General features: G+C 34.0%; 1 protein-coding gene across 11 annotated transcripts in view; it reads right to left on the bottom strand.

Moving 5' to 3' along the window:
* The window catches only part of Naaladl2 (N-acetylated alpha-linked acidic dipeptidase like 2), an 891,856-nt gene that overhangs the window by 460,643 nt on the left and 411,610 nt on the right, over positions 1 to 19,603 (bottom strand). For all 11 annotated transcript variants that reach the window (XM_087186985.1, XM_087186986.1, XM_087186979.1 and 8 more), the window contains one exon: positions 15,455 to 15,605. In XM_087186985.1, coding sequence (XP_087043111.1) covers positions 15,455 to 15,605 — 151 coding nt within the window. The remainder of the gene's footprint in view (positions 1 to 15,454; positions 15,606 to 19,603) is intronic.

The following is a 19,603-nucleotide window of genomic DNA, read 5'->3' as shown; positions in this document are numbered from 1 at the left end:
TGAGCTCTGATCAGAATCACTAGTGAGGCTCTTCTTAGAATATTCATGGGCTTCATTAGGCAACATTTCCAAAAATTTCCAAGCTCCTCCCATATATGAATTCGAAATGCTTCTAGATCACATGGTCAAGGTATAGTTAGTTACACAGGAATGAACCCACTTCTCCAATATCAATTTTCTGTATAAGTCAGCTTTCTCATCACTGAGACATCCACAACTTAAAGGAACAGAGGTTTAATTTAGCTTATGTTTCAGGAGATTCAGTACATGGTAAGCAGTACAAGGCAGGAACATCATTTTGGAAGGGGTGGAGGAGCAAAGATGCTTAGTTCATGGAAGATGGGGAGCAGAGCAGGGGGAAAACACCAAGGAAGAAGTTACAGAACTAGACATAGAACCCAACATCACAGCTTCAAGACCTATCCAAGCACATACAGAAGTGTACTCCAAAGATCCCCAAGGGGCACCCCAAACCAGCCAAGTTAATGCTGTCCTAATCACTACAGTGATCAAAAGTAACGTAACCAATGATAAAGTCAAAACTACTATGTGCCTTCTGCCACAATCATTCAGTCTCATGATTATTCAATTTTTATTCCTGAGAAACATCAAATAAACAAACTCAAATTGAGGACTTTACACAGAAAGGCTTGTACTCTTAAAATTGTTTAAAGTTCATAATAGATAATACAGATTTGAGGAATTATTTCAGATTAAAGAAATTTCAAGATGCAACTATATGCGTATGCAGAATGAGTTCTGGGTCAGTATAAAATCTCTACAAAACATTATTTGTAAAACTGATTAAATTGACTGTGGACAACAGACTATAACATAATTTCGTACCAATATTAAGTTTTCTGATACTGATCTCTATACTTCAGTTATGTATGCAAACATATCTGTTCTTAAGAAATGCAGGCTAAAGTATTCAGAATGAAGCGGCAGGTTTTCTGTCATTAACTGTCAATACTGCAGAGAAGTTTGCTTATGTATATACACATTCTGAATATAGATATATTTATACACTTTATAGATTTAAGTAAATTTATTTATTCTAGATATATATACCCACATACATTTTCTAATAGAGCAAAGATAATAATAAAATGAGGAAAGCAATTGTAAACAATTTGTGAATCCTAGTAAGTGCTTTTTAGAAATTCTTGTCACTAATCTTGCACCTGGTCTTTAAGCTTAAAAAAATCAAAACTTTAAAATTATAAATATAAACTAAGAATAGATGCCTATTTCCATCATTACTATTGGAAAACTCAGAAAGATTTAATTTATTTTCTTCTACTATCTCCATAGTTTCTCTTTTACAGGGTTTGTTATATCATCCAATGAGCTCTCACAGCTCACACAATTTATCCTTTGATATTTCATATGAAGACTGATAAGAAGGCAGTTTCATATGTTGCTTTATTTGTTTGATCAATGAATTTAAACTTTTAAGAAAGAATTTGATGTGACATTATACAGTAAACATATCTTTAATAAATTTTAGAAAGCAAGGTAAGAAATAGACAAAAGTCAAATGTGATATATATATATCCATATATAACCTATGCTTATAAAAAGATAATACATTATATACAGTAGGAATACTCAACACAGATGATAATATATTTTAGCATTCTTACAGCCAGATAGAGTAACATAATTCTAAGTGAATTGATGAAAAATATTTAGGAAAGGTAACTGTTATTGAAATTCAATATTATCAGCTATTACTAATTTGAGGTATTTTTTCAAAAAAATTGCTATTTGCTTTGTAACACCTTTATTATTTATTTATTTATTTTTTATTTTTGGTACCAGGGATTGAACTCAGGACTTTCAGCTTATGGGGCTGGCTGAGAGACCAGTGAGCTAAACCCCTGACCCACACCTTTACTATTTGTTAGGGAATGTAAAACTAATTTATAAGGGCTTTTACTTATACTAATCTTTTCTCTAAGAGAGTTTCAAATTTGTCTACTGAAAATCTCCCACTCCACATTATAGTCCCTGACCATGGCAGATCTGTATGTGTGAAAACCGGCTGGAAAAATGAAAGTACACTTAGCAGCATGACTTTTATGCCTTAGGCTCATTATAGGTCTTTCCCTCTGATTTAGCTGATATTTTCTGCTCATCTGTTGCCCAGTTCCTTAAAAAGGTGAATTATACTCAGGGTTATAACAGTTTGAATCTTTGAGAAAGATAATTGCATTTTACAGTTTCAAGTTATTAAATAAAAAGTTTATTAAAGTTGAAGTGGCAGGTTTTAAAAATTTGATCAAAATAATCTACATAATTTTGTGGTTAATAATGAAACTATTTTTAACTAGTTTTGTTCTTTGGTTAGTTTATTAGGTTGGTTTTCAATTTATTTATTTTATAATATTAGGTAACCATTTTGTAGGTAAAGAACTCGCATAATATTGATAAGGATATGCAATTCAATTTAATTTTTCTGATGTCACATTAACACAATTTAAACCTATAGAAATGGGTTTTAATTTTGCCACCATATTTTATATCTCACCCTTAACATTATCTTCAAATATGTTTTGAATATAAAACTAAATTTCAACTTTGTTCAGCATGAAATATTATACATGTATAAATTGTATTATTGATGAAAAATACCATTAGTGGAATTCCCATTGTATTAGAAGTTATGTAACCAGAGTTTTAAATGTAATTATGCTAATCAAGCCACTGATTAAAGTCATTTTACTTATCTGCAAAGTGAGTTCTGTAAAAGCTGTCTTATTGAAAGGACAAAAATGGTAAGAATAAAAAAATGTAAAACTGATCCTTTTGTGCCAATAGCTTATACCAATTTGATAAGTATTTATTGTTAAATATAATTTAAAAGATTTTTTTATTGTCAAAGTTCACCATAGATCCCTGAGAATACTCTGGTTCTTAAAACAAACTAATTGTCTTTAATGATATAGTATTTGATTAATTTAAAGTAGAGAGCTCCCAGTGTAATAATAAAGAGCATTATGAATGAAAAATGTATTATATAGCACATTGATTTCTTAAGAACAATAAATTAACAATATTCCCTGTTGGCTATAGTCTTAGATATTTCCACAATCACTTGGAAATTTCCTTGTATGGAGCCACAAAAACTTATGTGAAGTAATTAGTTTAAGAACAAAATTTTGATTTTCTTTTCTGTACCTGGGATTGAACTAGTTTTGATTTCTTTTAAAGTAAATTTAATCTATTTTTTAAACATGTTATAAATTGAATTTTCTGAAAAAAGGCTTTAACAATGTTTTTTCTCTCTCAATTTTTAAATATTCAATAAGTCATAAACTTGACTGTCATCTTTAGGCGAGGCCAGGCTCATCTCTGTATTGTCCCAATTTAGGTGCATGTGCTAACAGAGAACAACAGTGGTTCTCTTTAATTGGTTCTAAGAAGCAAGTTGATAAATATTTGATATAGGTCTAAAGCCTCCAGAACACATAGCAGAATCAAGAATTATAGTCAAACAGTAAGAATATAGACACTTTTATTTTTCCCCAACCAAGTGATATGCCATGAGTAGCTAACACTTTGCTTTGACAACCGGCACATATTTATATTTTCTGGTATTCTAGCAGAGAATAGTTCAACATTGTCTCAGTTGATTTAGTGCCGACTCAAGTCAATCTTTTGACATTTGTCCAGGTAACTGTACCAAGAATACCTGGTAAGACTTGTCACAAATTACAGGGACATACTTTATTCTTTGAATAGTTTTGGTTGGCAGGGGTGATGTTGAATAGACAGTAGATAAACAACACACAGACCACTGAATTGTAACTCTGGGAATATTAAATAAACTGTATCATTTGATACACTTCACTCGAGTAAAACCACTGAAAAGACTTTCATCTTCAGAATTTAATACAAAGGCAAAGGAAAAAAGATTACAGCCAATAGAGAGAGACAGAAACAAAGCTTTAAATCGGGATTGACTTCAGGAAATACAGTACCAGGATATTCAAATCTAACTCAAGATGAAAGAAATAGATTGAATTCAATTAACTAGTATCAACAGATTTACCAGGCAGTTATTTGAACATAGTACTAAAATCAGCACTGTAACCAACAGAAAATTCAGATAATAAACTGAAAATGTAAATGGAAAAGAAAAGGTTTCTGACTTAAAATACTAGCCCAGCTATCCTATTTCTAGTGCAAATTTCAGACATTCTTAATGCTTAGAAATTAGGAAAAGCTTTTGTTTTTCCACAGTTCAATATAGACCAAGTGGACTGATGCTTAATTTTTCACTTTTATTTTCATACTTATCCTATAGCTTTCTTATTTTCTTTGTTGCCTTTGTGTAGCTGACTAATGATTTTAGACCAAGCAGAGCTCCATTAGTAACTGCCCACTGGAATAACCAGTTCTTATAAATGTAGTAATACCTTGGTTCATGAACACCTGTTTGCAAACAATTCTGTTCATAAAAAAAACTGTTCAACAAAATTTCCATTGTTAAACTCTGTATTGAGTAACAAATATGACCATGGCCATCTTCCCCACACAAATATGAATGCAGCCATCTTCCCCAAATCGTAAGACAAATTAAATTTGTAAACCGAGGTACCACTGTAGTTATGCCTCATTTATATGAGTCTCTGGCTAAAATATTTAGCCTTTGTGCTTCAAGTTTAAGATTAGAATTTTGTTACATAAACCCTAAAGACTCTTAAAATTTAAAAATTATATTCTTCTAAAACATGAGGATTAGGTGGACCATAGTTTGGTGTAATTAAAACACATAGGACAAATTGGTGCAAGCAATTATAGTAGATCACATATCCCACCCCAAAATATGCCACATTACCACAGGGTTATTCTCAGCTGAAGACAATTGAGAAACTGAAGACTTAAAAACAAAACAAACAACAAGAAAATACTCTGCTCAATTACATCTCTCCACCAAATTTACCTTAAATCAGGTTTAGACTGTTAATTTTCTTCTGTATATTTTTCAACCCTCCATTTGCTACCTATGAAAACCAAAATCCCTTTTCTTTTTACTTCTCTATAAATTTATCATATTTTATTAAATTTTTATTTAAACTTCAAACTCTAATAGCTTCTTTGAATTACTGGTCAGTAAATTCCTCTCACATATATTAGCTTGCAATTTATCTTCACTTGAATTTCAGGGCCCTAGCTAGAGAATTTAAGACTGTACAAGACAAAATGTTTTGTCTTTTTTCCTATTTATGTGGTCATGGTAAAGTCTTTGATATGGTAATTTAATCTTGGAAATATATCATAATTTATCAAATCAATGAAGAGAAAAGATTTGACCTCTGATTTCTTAATATTTTAAACAGAATTTTGCAAAATTTTAACCAACAGAATTCTGCTGCTTAAGTAGTAGAATAAATGTAAGAGGCAAACACAGTGCCCCTGAGCTAAAGGTGCAAAGGGGAAGGAGAAATAAGAAAGGTAGGGGAAGGAAAGAAGGGAAAGGAATAAATACGAGAAAGGAAAAAATGGAAACAAAGTCTTTGTAAATAGGGAGGAGTGGAGGGGTTGAAGGGAGGGCAGGGGAATGGGGAAAAAAATAAGAACTAAGATATATTACGTAAAGGTACAAATTCCCAATGATGAATATTACCATATACATACCATATGTATACCTAAAATGTACCAATAAAATTAATGAATGAAAAAAATAAATAAATATGAGCGAATTGGCAAAGCATTTACGGAGGGGGAAAAAGTATGTATTCTGTGAACAAAACTTTCTGGGGTAAGTACTTGCACATAACTATTTTTTCAATTTTAATTAGGTTAAAGTTTAGAGAATAGTCCAGGTTCAATATTATACAACACATAGAGCTGGGTTAAGGGAAGAAGTTGTTCATCCAACAATGACAACTTATGGTAGCATACTGAGTGCAAGAATCGAGCTATGATTCCAGAACCTATATGTCGAAATCTTAATTGACATAGTGGCAAAAAAAATGAAAGACACAAGATGGTATCAGAACAGTAACAGAAGATTACAAAGTTTGGACCAGTAGCCCCAGTGGTTTAATTGAGATGTGGTAGATTAAGAACAAGAAAGCTTTTGAAGCCCATTGGTTCTCAAATTGAGTTGCTTTGGAATCAATAGAAGAGATTGTTAGAACACAGCCAGTTGATCCTCTCCATCAGAGCTATTAAATCTGAGGTATAGATCATGATTTTTCATTTCCTTAAAAAAGATTTTGTGAGATTTATATTGGTACAGTGAAATCTTCATTTTGATCAGGAAGAAAACCAAGTTTAGAATATTTAATGTGCTCAATGGACCAAAGACCCTAAACAACAACAAAAATAGTTCCCAATAGACTCCTATCTGTGATATAATGGCAAATTTTATTTTGAAACTTTTAACATTTGCTCTGATTCCATAACAATGAAGAACTATTTGACTACAAAATGAGATTGAGCAGAGCTACCATTTCTGTGTTTCATTTGGACAATCCATTTGGATGATGTATTACGGAAGAGTATACTGACATTTTTGATCAAAAAACATTGTATTTGAATCAATACAAATACTGTACTATACTTGTAAACTATAAAAGGCAATGGACTATTAATTCGTATGATCATGAATAAATATCAGAAGACATTATTTCAAGCAAAAGGAACCAGGACATAATACGGTGCATTTCACATTTTTCCAATTTTATGTAATTCTAAAATTTTGTATCATGAAAAAATGAGACTGGTGACCAGCTAAGCTGGTTATAGTGAATGACTGAACAGATTAAAACTCTCTGAGATGTTTCTCTTTGATAGAAATGTTTCTAGCTAAATAGACAAGGAAATTGCATGACTACAGCCACTTGTTGTTTAAACATTTGTATTTCAGTTTATGCAAATTTTATCTGGAAAAATAGTGAATGGTACTATGAGGTATGAGAAAATGTATAGACAAGAGGGGCTTCTGAGCCACCTTCCCACCATGCCTGGTTCAGAGGAAGGGGCTTGCCTGATACCATCCCTCCTGCCACTCCCAGCCCAGAGGAAGGGGCTTCTGGGCCACCATCCATCCAGCCACTCATGGCCCAGAAGTAGGGGCTTCTGAGTTAACGTCCCACTGCTCCTGGTCCAGAGGAAGGGGCATCTGGGCCACCACTCCTCCCACCACTGCCAGCCCAGAGGAAAGGGCTTTGGGGCCATCATCCCTACCGCTGCTCACGGCCCCTGTCCCACCTCTCCCAGCTCAGAGGAGGTAATCTGTGCAGGTGCCAACAGCCCTGCCACCTCAGGCAAAATGAGAAAACACATAAATAACTCTCAAAACCAGACTTCCAGATCACCTACAGCAACCCCAAAGGGAAATGAGATGGAACACTCTGATACTCAACCACCTGGACCCACTGAACTGGAAACAAAAGGAGACCTGGAAACAATGAAATCAGAAATAATTTCTCAGACAACAGGAAAAACTGTGCTCCTAGTGCAAGACATGATTAATAAATCTAGAGAGGAGCTGAGGGACATGATGGAATCCCAATATAGGAAACAAAAGGAATCCATAAAGCAGATGCAAATAGATTTCCAGGACATGAAAAACTCCATTGAAAGTCTACACAGCAGAATGAGCCAATGTGAGGACAGAATTTCAGATATAGAAGATAAGATTGCAATTAATGACCAGGAAAAGAAAAATTGCTTCAACATTGTAAGGGACCACAATAAATCAATCCAGCAGCTGCTAGATGATGCAAAGAAGAATAACATAAGACTGATTGGAGTCAAAGAAGAAACAGGAGAGGGTGGAGATGACATAAAAAATGTCTTCACAGAAGTAATGGCAGAAAACTTCCCAAGCAGGGGAAAAGAACTTGACATACAAAAAAGTGAGGCATATAGGACTCCAAATGGCCTTGATCAAAAAATATCTACACATAGGCATATAATTGTCAAGATTCCAGAAATTCAACAGAAGAACAAAGTTCTACAAGCAGTTAGAGAAAGGAAACAAATCACATAAAAAGGAAAGCCCATCAGAATCACAACAGACTTCTCAACACAAACCATCAAGGCAAGAAGAGCTTGGAGTGACATATTCCAAGCCCTAAAAGAAAACAGCCTCCAACCCAGATTGTTGTACCCTGCAAAACTATCTTTCAAAATTGATGGAGAAATAAGATACTTTCATGACAAAGAGCACCTTAGGAACTTTGTGAATACGAAACAAGCACTCCAAAGAATTTTACACAATATCCTAGGAACAGACATTGAGGAGTACAACCGCAGGAAGCAAAACAGAATGAACCCATCTGGCATGACAAGAAATTAAATGTAAAGGGGGAGAACCCAACAAAAAGAAAAAGTCATGCTAATGATAAGTCAATATGTTTCAATTATAACCATCAACGTTAATGGTCTCAAGTCACCAATCAAAAGAAATAGACTGGAAGAATGGGTCAAGAAGCAAATTCCAACAATATGCTGCATACAAGAAACACACTTAATTCAAAAGGAAACTCATAGACTGAAAGTTAAAGGGTGGAAAACAATACTCTATGCAACAGGAACCCGAAAAAAAGCAGGAGTAGCTATTCTCTTTGGAGATCAAGTAGATTTCAAACCAACACTGATTAAGAGAGATGAAGAAGGACACTACATCCTTGTAAAGGGAACAATCCAAGAGGAAGAGATGACAATCATAAATATCTATACACCAAACACTAGTGCGCCCAACTATATAAAAATACTGATGGATATGAAAAGTCATATATGCACTAATACAATTGTAGTGGGGGACCTCAACACCCTATTGTCACAAATAGATAGATCAACTATGCAAAAAATAAGTAATGAAATACTAGAATTCAATCGAACTCTTGAACAAATGAACTTAAGAGATGTTTACAGAGTCTTCCACCCCACAAAATCAGAATACACATCCTTCTCAGCTGCACATGGGTCATTCTCCAAAATAGACCACATAGTCACACATAGAACATGTTTAAGTAATTGCAAAGGATTTGAAGTTATCCCCTGTATATTATCAGACCATAGTGTGATGAAATTGTAGATCCATAACAAAAGAAATTCAAAAAATTTCATAAACACATGGAAATTGAACAACACACTTCTGAATAACCAATGGGTCACAGAGAAAATTAAAGAAGAAATCAGACATTTTCTTCAATTAAATGACAATGACAATACAACATATCAGAATCTATGGGACATAATAAAAGCAGTCTTATGAGGGAAATTCATAGCAGTGAATATGCATATTAGGAAAACAGAATGAGCCCAATTAAACAACCTGATGCTGAACCTCAAGCTTCTAGAAAAGAAGAGCAGGACAAACCCAGAGCTCATACAAGGGAGGAAATTATAAAGATGAGAGAAGAAATCAATGCAATGCAGACTAAGAGAATGATACAAAAAATCAATGAAGCCAAGAGTTGGTTCTTCGAAAGAATCAACAAAATTGACAAACCTTTAACCAACCTTGTCAGAAAAAGGAAAGAAAAGGCCCAAATCCATGGAATTAGGAATGAAAAGGGTGAAATCACAACAGACCCAGCAGAAATCCAGAGGATCATCAATACCTACTTCCAGAACCTACATACCAATAAAATGGAAAACATAGAAGAAATGGACAGATTCCTAGATACATATGAATTACCAAAGTTGAATGAAGAAGACCTAAAAATTCTGAACAACCCAATATCAACCAATGATATTGAAAATGTAATAAAAACTTATCAACTAAGAAAAGCCTGGGCCCTGATGGTTTCACTGCTGAAATCTACAAGACATTTATAGAGGAAATGCTGCCACTACTGTTTAAATTCTTCAATGAAATTGAAAGGGAAGCAATACTCCCAAATTCATTCCTGGAAGCAAGCATCACCTTGACCCCAAAGCAGAGAAAGACCCAACCGAAAAGGACAACTATAGGCCAACCTCACTAATGAACATAGATGCAAAAATCCTTAATAAGATAAAGGCAAACAGAATGCAGAAGATCATCAAGAAGATCATACACCCTGATCAAGTGGGATTCATCCCAGGGATGCAGGGATGGTTCAATATATGCAAATAAATCAATGTAATACACTATATCAATAGAGCCAAGGACAAAAACCATATGATTATCTCCATAGATGCAGAAAAAGCATTTGATAAAATCCAACATGCTTTTATGATAAAAACCCTACAATAAATTGGAATAGATGGTCTGTACCTCAAACTGATAGAAGCCATCTATGAAAAACCAACAGCCAATATCATACTAAATCGTTAAAAATTGAAATCCTTCACACTAAAATCAGGAACAAGACCAGGATGTTCACTATCACCACTCTTGTTCAATATAGTTCTGGAAACATTAGCCTTGCAATTAGACAAGAGAAAGAAATAAAAGGAATAAAATTAGGAAATGAAGAAGTCAAATTGTCATTATTTGCAGATGACATGATACTCTATATAGAAGACCCCAAGAACTCCACCAAATGTCTTCTAGACTTAATAACCAAATTCGGTCAAGTAGCTGGTTACAAGGTTAACACACAAAAATCAATAGCTTTCCTATACACAAATGACAGATTCACTGGGAGAAAAATAGGGCAAATAATTCCTTTCACAATAGCGTCCAAAAAACTGAAATACCTAGGAATCAACCTCACAAAAGAAATCAAAGACCTCTTCTATGAAAACTATAGCACTCTGAAAAGCAAGATTGAAGATGATATCAGAAAATGGACAGACATCTCCTGCTTCTGGGTAGGAAGGATTAATATAGTGAAAATGGCCATACTTCCAAAACTGTTATATAGATTCAATGCAATTCCAATTGAGATCCCAGCAGCATACTTCACGGGCCTTGAGAAAACAATCCAAAAATTCATTTGGAACAAGAAGAGACCCAGAATAGCAAAAGCAATTGCAGGTAACAGAGATATGGCGGGGGTATCACAATCCCCAACCTGCAACTATACTACAAAGCTACTGTGATAAAAACATCATGGTACTGGCAAAGAAACAGACCTGAGGACCAGTGGAAAAAATTAGAAGAGGCAGAAACAATGCCAGATACACTCAGACATCTCATCTTTGATAAAGGAGCCAAACACCCTCACTGGAGGAAAGATAGCCTCTTTAATAAATGGTGCTAGAAAAATTGGGCTTCAACTTGCCAAAGATTAAAACTAGTCCTATATCTCTCACCATGCACTAAACTAAAATCAAAATGGATTAAAGATCTAAATATTAAAATAGAAACTCTGAACCAGTTGGAACAGAGGTTAGGTAGAACTCTTGAAGACATTGGTGTAAGAAAAGATTTTGTGAAAAAATCACACACAAAAAAATCTCAATTGCCCCTGAACTAGCACAAACAATCAACAAGTGGGATCTCTTCTTATTAAAAAGCTTCTGCACAGCAAGAGAAACCACCAGCAGTGTGAAGAGACAACCCACAATGTGCGAAAAAATCTTCACCTGCTTTTCCTCAGACCAAGGCCTACTCTCTTGAATCTATAGAGAACTTAAAATGGTCAGGCCTCCCAAATTTAAAGATCCAATCCCAAAATGGGCATCTGAAATGAACAGACATTTCTCAGACAAAGAAATAGAAATAGCAAATAAACACATGAAAATATGTTCAACATCACTGATCATTGGAGAGATGCAAATGAAAACAATGCTGAGATTCTACCTTACTCCAGAAAGAATGGTTGCTATCATGAAATCAACCAATAACAAATGCTGGTGGGGCTGTGGGGAAAGTGGAACCCTGCTCCACTGCTGGTGGGAGTGTAGACTGGTGCAACCACTGTGGAAATCAGTATGGAGGTACCTCAAAGAACTAGGACTGGAAATCCATTTGATCCCACTATTCCACTTCTGGGGATCTTCCCCAAAGAATTAAAAGAATCATACCACAGTGATATATGTGCACCCATGTTCATAGCAGCACAGTTTGTGATAGCTAAAACTTGGAAACAGCCCAAATTCCCATGAACTGGAGACTGGATAAAGAAAATGTGTATTTTTTATAAAATGGAGTACTACTGAGCCATAAAAAATTAGAAATTAGAGACATTTACATCTAAGTGGATGCACATTGAGGCGATAGTCTTAAGTGAAGTAAATAGGACACACTTGTAAATACCAAATAGTTTCTCTGGTGTGAGAAACTGAAAGTGTAAATAAGGACTAAAATGTATAGTAGGTAATGTGAAATAGGAAGAAAGGGGGCAAAAGTGAAGGAAGTGGGAAGGGTAGGGGAAAAGATAGAAGGGAATGGAATTAATATGAGAAAATGGAAAAATAGGAACAAAATCTTTGTAAATAAGGAGGAATGGAGGGGTTGAAGGGAGGGCTAGGCAAAGGTGAAAAATAAGAACCAAGAGATATTATGTAAAGGTGCAAATTTTCAATGATATACAATCATTATATTGTATACCTAAAATGTTCCAATGATTAGAATGAGTAATCGATAATGCAAAATAGAAAGAAAACGTCCAAAAGGGTAGGGGTAGTGGGAGGGGCAGGGGAAAGGAAAGAAGGGAAAGGAAAAATGATGAGAAATGGAAATAAAGCCTTTGTAAATAGGGAAGGGTGGAGGGAGTGAAAGGAGGGCTAGGAATGGGGAAAAAATAAGAACCAAGATGCATCATGTAAAGGTACAAGCTCTCAATGAGAAATGTAATTGTGTTGTGTACCTAAAATGTACCAATAAAAGAATTTAATAACAACAACCAAAACATGTATAGACAACACAAAAATGGAAGACTATAGATAGTTGGTAAAGCTAGGTAGAGCATCTGGTGTCAATATTTTATTATTCCATTTAAATATATATAAAAAAATGAGGTTAAAAATATTTCCTGCAATTTTTGGTTGTTTGAATACACTGCTTCAGAACTAATTAATCCTTCAATTAGGTAGTAAAATAGCGTTCAGAAAATTGGAAAAAGAGAAATAGTTTCAGATCAGTTCCCCTAATTTATAGTATTGTATATTATTGAGTTAGATACTTGATTTATTCTAGATAAACTATTATCTATTGGCTTTAATTATAACTCAAAACTTACATTCTCCTGTACCACCCAAGAAAAATATTTCTGAAGAATTTTATTATTCTGTAAAAAATCTATGAAACCATAAAACATAGACATATTAAGTTATTTCAGAAGAAAGGCAATAGATTAATCAGAAAACAAGGGTATAGATCACTGCCTTTAGCCAGAGCTTCTAAGTAACCCAGGCAAAAAGAGAAATACAATAGTTTGAAAATTTTCCATTTCTGTGTATTGTGTAGAGGTTCATATATAAAAAAGGAGACAACTTGTATTCACTAGCATTATATTTGTAAATATATTTCTCATGTGAGAACTATGTAAGTGAACCTAAGTAATACAGTACATTATGTCATTTGTTGTACTGATGATTTGTCACTGGAACTAGAGGTCTGATTTGTAATTTTTCCAAAATTGCTATATAATCATACATCTTTGTTTCAAAATGTAAGCAGAAAGTATGACTACTTATCTTGTACAAATGTGTTTTTGAAAAGTATTCTAAAGGAATAATGAACATAGATTATCTTCATTTGGCAAATACCACATTAATTTTAACAGACAAAAATCACTCAATCATGGTTTCTCAAATCTGTAGGGAAATTTTTGACAAGAAAGAGGATACTTACATTAGTACAGCATCTTTCTGCAAGAAACTCATTAATTTTAAAGGAAAATTAATAGCAGAAGAAATTGATAAACACTACCATGACCTTGGGATCAAAGTTATTATCGTGAGAAATGAGACATAACAATATGTACCTATTGATACACATCGAGAAGGCAGAAGTTCTCTTCTATAGTATGACAAAAATGTATGAGCCCAATCTAATCATCAGATGTATTGGAGAAGCTCAATTGACAGTCTACAAAATAACAAGCTAATGTTCTTCATAAGTTTCAAGGTTATAGAAAGATGGAGAAATATTCCAGATTGGAGAGATTAAGGAAACAACTATATGCAGGATGCATTCCAGATCAGATGATGCACCAGTTAAAAAAAGAAAGATTATTGGGAGAAATGAAGAAAATTGAATGAGTTTGTAATTATTTAGTAATATTGCATTGATGTTCATTTTATGGACTTGATAATTGGATATGGTTATCTGAGATATCGATATGGGTGCTGGGGAAAAGATATACATATTCTATATATACAACTTTTGCAACTTTTTCCAAGTCTACATTATCTCAAAATAAAAAGTAAAGAAAAGTTCTGGCCAACACTTTCTAGATAAGATTGAATTCTGCATTTATGAAATAAAACTGTTATTGGTAAATGTTACCGACTTTTCAACTTAACGAAATTAAGCAGAGTACTTGTAAATAATCTGCTTTTGATACAGCCCATTTATGTGCCCAAAGAGCTGTCAAATGTAGCCTGTGAAGCTGAAGGAATACAACCAAGAGCAGTGAGAGCATCTGCTAATGAGAGAGCTGAACCAGTGGCTTCAGCAACACCTACAAATCATAGATGAGCAACTACTAGTTCTCATTTCAAAAGGAGAATGCCAAGACATGGGCCTGTGCAAAGTACAGATCACTGAGGTCCCCCAAAAAAGTCCTTCATCAATTACTAAAAGGGTACTTTTGTAGTAGACAACAAGGCTGTAATCAGTGGACTCAAAAAAATAAATACATTAACATTCTTGACTCCATTTACTTTTCTCTTGGAGAAGTTACTAATTTATTGCTAGAGTTAATATATAGAAAGAAAAGAGAAGTAGATTTGAGTAAGATTACTAGTAAAGTCTTTTGTAATACTTCAGGGTAAAGAAAAATATTGGACTGATATATGGATAATTACACATTTTTGTCAGCTTAATTAAGGACTAGAGTGTGATGGTTAATGGGTTAGTATTATCCTGGACAAATGTTCAAAAGGCTTTTTCAGCAGCAAATACATACAAAACAAATCTGTGCCAATGACACATTGAACATCAATGCAATGATAAAACAAGCATGTGCCAAAAATATAACTGTCTCTCTGCCACAGGACCCCCATTCTTATACAGCTTACTGGTAAAAAGAAAAAAGTGTGATGCAAAGGTAGCCAGCTGTGTGCTGCCTGTGGCTGTCCGCAGGTGTGGCTGTCCACACCAAGGAGGTCCTTTTCTTAGGAAGCCAGAAAATTTGATATTATTCCCTTTTTCTCTGCATGTGCTTCTTCTGCATGTTGCCAACCTAACCATATGTACTCCTGGACCCTGGAATGCATATGTAGTCCTAGACTCAGGACTTAGTTATTACAGCTGCTCCAAAACACTAGCAGATAGTTCATGCTCCTGGATAGTTCTAGATGCATTTGATGGACATGGAGTACCCTCCCTTCATGGTGTTTATCTTATAAGTTAATCAATAATATTAAAGATGAATGACAAACTTACCAACACTTGGGTAACCAGGAGTAGTAGGATCTCCTCCTGGATTCAAAGACACCATGAAGGTATCATAGTTAGAGTTCACAGTCTTTGGTAGATCGCAAGGGTCAATATATAGAAGAACACCTCCAAATCCAGTCTGTTCCAATAAGGATATCTAAAAGAAAAGAATATTCTATTAAAATGTTAGCATTTATATTACAAATACATATACTATCATTTCATAAATGTAGTTTATAAAGAATGACTGTGTTTTCTTTTCTTTTTTGTTTTGTTTTGTTCTCTTTTTTTGAGACAGTGCCTCACTATGTAGTTCAGGCTGGCCTTGAACTCACCATGTAACACAGGTTGGCCTTGAATTCACAATGATCCTTTTGCCTCAGCCACCTGAGTACTGGGATCACCAAGTGTGCTACCAAGCCCAGCTTCTTTTTCTTTTACAATAAGCAGATATTCAGATTGTCCAATTAATAAGCCTAATCAGTGAATTTTTTATTTACCTCTTCTCTTTTCTCCTTCTATCTCTATAATATTTAAGCTATATTCCTATATGGTTTATATTTGATTTCAGTTGTCTGCTCATGGAATTTTCACTCTCTAGTTGTCTCAGTAGATTTAGAATTTCTACCTTTAAGAGATTAACAGAGAATTAACTATACACAAGGTTTTACTCTTTAGAAAGAGATCTGTTGTGACCACTTCGGAGTACATCCCAAGAGCAGAAATCACCATAGTACTGTGATACATTTCCTGCAGGGTGAAGTCTGTCATACCACTCGTTAAAATGTTAAAATACTTTCACACTGTTTGGCAACTAGCCACTGTTCTGAACCTCTCAATGGCCCCCACTGTATTCATTATCCTTGCATCTGCCTTCCATGCCAGGTCAGTAGGGAATGAAGGGATTTTACACATAACCCAAGGAGAACCTCCTAAATGATCAGCTTCTGCTTTGTTCCTGCCATGAAGCATTTTGAAAACAGCCTTCCTTCAATACCTCCTCCAAGATATATTTAATGTAAAGATCCCCCACTGTTCTTTAGTAAGTGCACAATATATATGTATAATGGGACACACAAACTTGACATCATTCCAATTCTCTTTATTTTTGCTTGTTAAATTGATTTTTTTGGTTATGCATTTTAATGTGACTTACCTGACAGAAGGAACAATAATTATGATTTGCTGATTCTATTTGTTTCCCAAGAGAGAGGAAAAGTAATTAGGGGACATTAAAGGAATCAAAGAGTAAACGACTAAGGGTAACACTGAGCACAGGCAATTCTTGCTCATGATGCGACTTGAGTCAACACCTATACTTCACTTCCCTTGACTGCATATGTTATTTATTGAGACCTGCAGTGCACCCCACGAAGGTATAGCTTGAGGCCTTGCATGTACCAGTCCAAGAGAGGTGATTGAGCTTATATTCTCTATGATTGTACATTTTGTGTTTAATGGTCATATAGTAGGCATGCAAGAGTATTTTTAACTGAGAATAAATGAGAAAAATGTAGGCTAGACACAGCAGCTATATTTAAAGAAAATAGAGCACTGAAAAACTACTTTGTATGCACCTCTACTTAGAAAAATGAGGCATGTGATCATGTATGCAGTATAATTTTAACTACAAAAAAGAAAAATAATTTGTTCAAAACCTGATATAGACTATAAGTATATGGACTATATTAATGGTGTTTTTCTTACTAATTGGAAATGTTCTCTACAATTTTGGACATAACGAACAAGCATGTTTTATTTTTATTTTAAAAAAGCTAACAATGAAAACCTAAGTAAAGGATAATTGATTCCCATTTGCCTTCTATAACAAATCATTCAGATCAGACTTCTGTCCTTATTTTGCCTCAGTGTTTCAATGGAGAAGAAGGAAGAATTTAAGGGAAGAGGTGGACTGAGGAAAGGAAGATAGAACAAAGAACATGTGAAGAAGAGGTGCAGAATTAAGATTTACTCTTCAAATCCTCACCATTGAAATTATTAGGGAGGGCCCCCAACATTTATGATGAAATAGTTCTTCTTGAAAAGAATGATCAGTGGTATGATTTTGAATATTCAGCTTGATGTGGGTGACTATATCAGGAAAAAACTATAAACTTCTCTAAACAGCATTTTAAAAAATATTTTAAATTACTTTTATTTCCAAAGCAATTTACAATCATTAGAAAAACATAAGGCAAAAATAGAAAATGAAACTGTTTCATTATATTGTCTGTTGAGTGGAAGTTAACATGTAAGATCATCTAGACCACATATTAATATAATTGTCTAGTCTCATTTTATTTGGTTCACAATGCATAATAGTCTATATTGATAAGTGCATTTTATATCATTTTAATTCCTGTATAATATTGAAAATATAATATAAATAATGTTATATAGCAGTCATCAAATGTTATATAACCAATCTCTTTTGGTCACATTAATCACATTAAGTTTTTTACACTACAATAAAATTTCTTGTTGCTAAATCTCTGCACAAATACTTGCCTTTGTGAAATACATTTCCATAGGTGAAATGTCTGTCAAAGTATTCTTATTTTTACTATTTCTGATAAACTATGCTTTTTCTGGAGAAGCTATAACAAGTTATAGTCTTACCTCCTACACAGACAAGTACAGTAGTCCCCTTTTATCTGTGAGGTTTCAGTTTCCCTGCATCAATTTTGGTCCAAATATATCAAATCAAACATTCCAGAAATAAAAACTGTCTTAACTTTTAAATAGCATACCATTCTGAGCAGCAGAATGAAATCTGGCCCATGTTCCTCCTGCCTCGGGCATGAATCATTTCTCAGCCCACTATGTCCATGTTATATATGCTACTCATTTGTTAGTGCCCTAATAGTAATCTTGGTTATCAGATCTACTGTCACACAATTGCAATATTTTTGTCCAAGTTTTCCTTATATAGTAGCTCAATGCTATGTCAAAATGTCTGAATAATTTACTTTATCTCATCATGTTGTCAGCATCGTGTCATCTCACATCATCACAATAAAAGTGTGTATAGTAAACAAGATATTTTGAGAGGAAGAGACCACATTCACCTAACTTTTATTATAGTACAGTCCTATAATTTTTAATTTTATTAAGAATTATTGCTGTTAATCTTTTACTGCACCTAGCATATAAAGTACATTTCAGGTATGTATATATAAGGAAAAATACTATACATAAGCTTCATCACTGTGGTTTCTGATATTCACTAGAAGTCTTGGAACATACTCTGTGTGCCTAAAAGGATACTATTGTGTTTGCTTCTCTTCATTCTTAACATTGAATATTAATTTCTTTTTAGTAACTATTTACTTAACTAACCAAAAGTTGACAAAACGATTTTTAATTTCAAGTGAAATAGAATATACTTTTGCACATTATTTTTGTTCACTTGCATAATTTCTCTTGAAAATAACCAATTGAAAAAACCTAGTTTTAGATTCTGGCACCAGTTGTCCCTTAACTGTTTGTGGGTATTATTGTACAGGCAAATTTTTGGAACTGGAATATGAAGGCAAGTAAAACAAAGTCCCTGCTCTCAAAAGTTCATTCCACCAGTGAATTGACCAGAAGTGTTATTGTGAATGCTGACCTCAGTTTACTGACAATGAATAACTGCTTTGTAAAGGATTGTGAGGCCAGGTTCAGGGTCATTGTAGAGTGGTGTCCATCAGTGGTGTTTGCCCTGGGAGAAAAAAGTGATAATCCGCACTTTATTTTCCTCGTTGTTCATTTTTATTTTTAAACACTTGTTCACCTTGCTTTAATGAGAAATTCAAAATATCCTAAAAATCTCTTGATAAAAGGTTAACATAGTAACTATTTGATTAGCATTTATGAAACCTAGTGTTTCAGAGTTATCTTTGTCAAAAATAATATGTCAGAGTGTTCTAATTTTGTCTCTTTTGAGTATTTTGGTAATACGTTGTGACCCTTTTAATCACTAAATAACATGGGTATATTTATATTGGTGATGGCCCAGAATGAGGCAATTCAGGAAATTGTAATATTCTGTTTTTCTGTTTGTTCTTTCTTTTGTTACTCCTAAATATGATTGGACTCCCTCTTCTATCCTCTGTCTGCAATGGTGAGACTTTAGGTGGACTCTTCTTTAATGTTGTTACATTTGGTTCCTTG

Source organism: Heterocephalus glaber, unplaced genomic scaffold (genome assembly GCF_053883595.1).
Source record: "Heterocephalus glaber isolate CG9 unplaced genomic scaffold, H.glaber_assembly_v1.0 deba00001504, whole genome shotgun sequence".
In the NCBI taxonomy this organism is placed as follows: domain Eukaryota; kingdom Metazoa; phylum Chordata; class Mammalia; order Rodentia; family Bathyergidae; genus Heterocephalus; species Heterocephalus glaber.
This window is presented reverse-complemented; position numbering and strand designations above follow the sequence as displayed.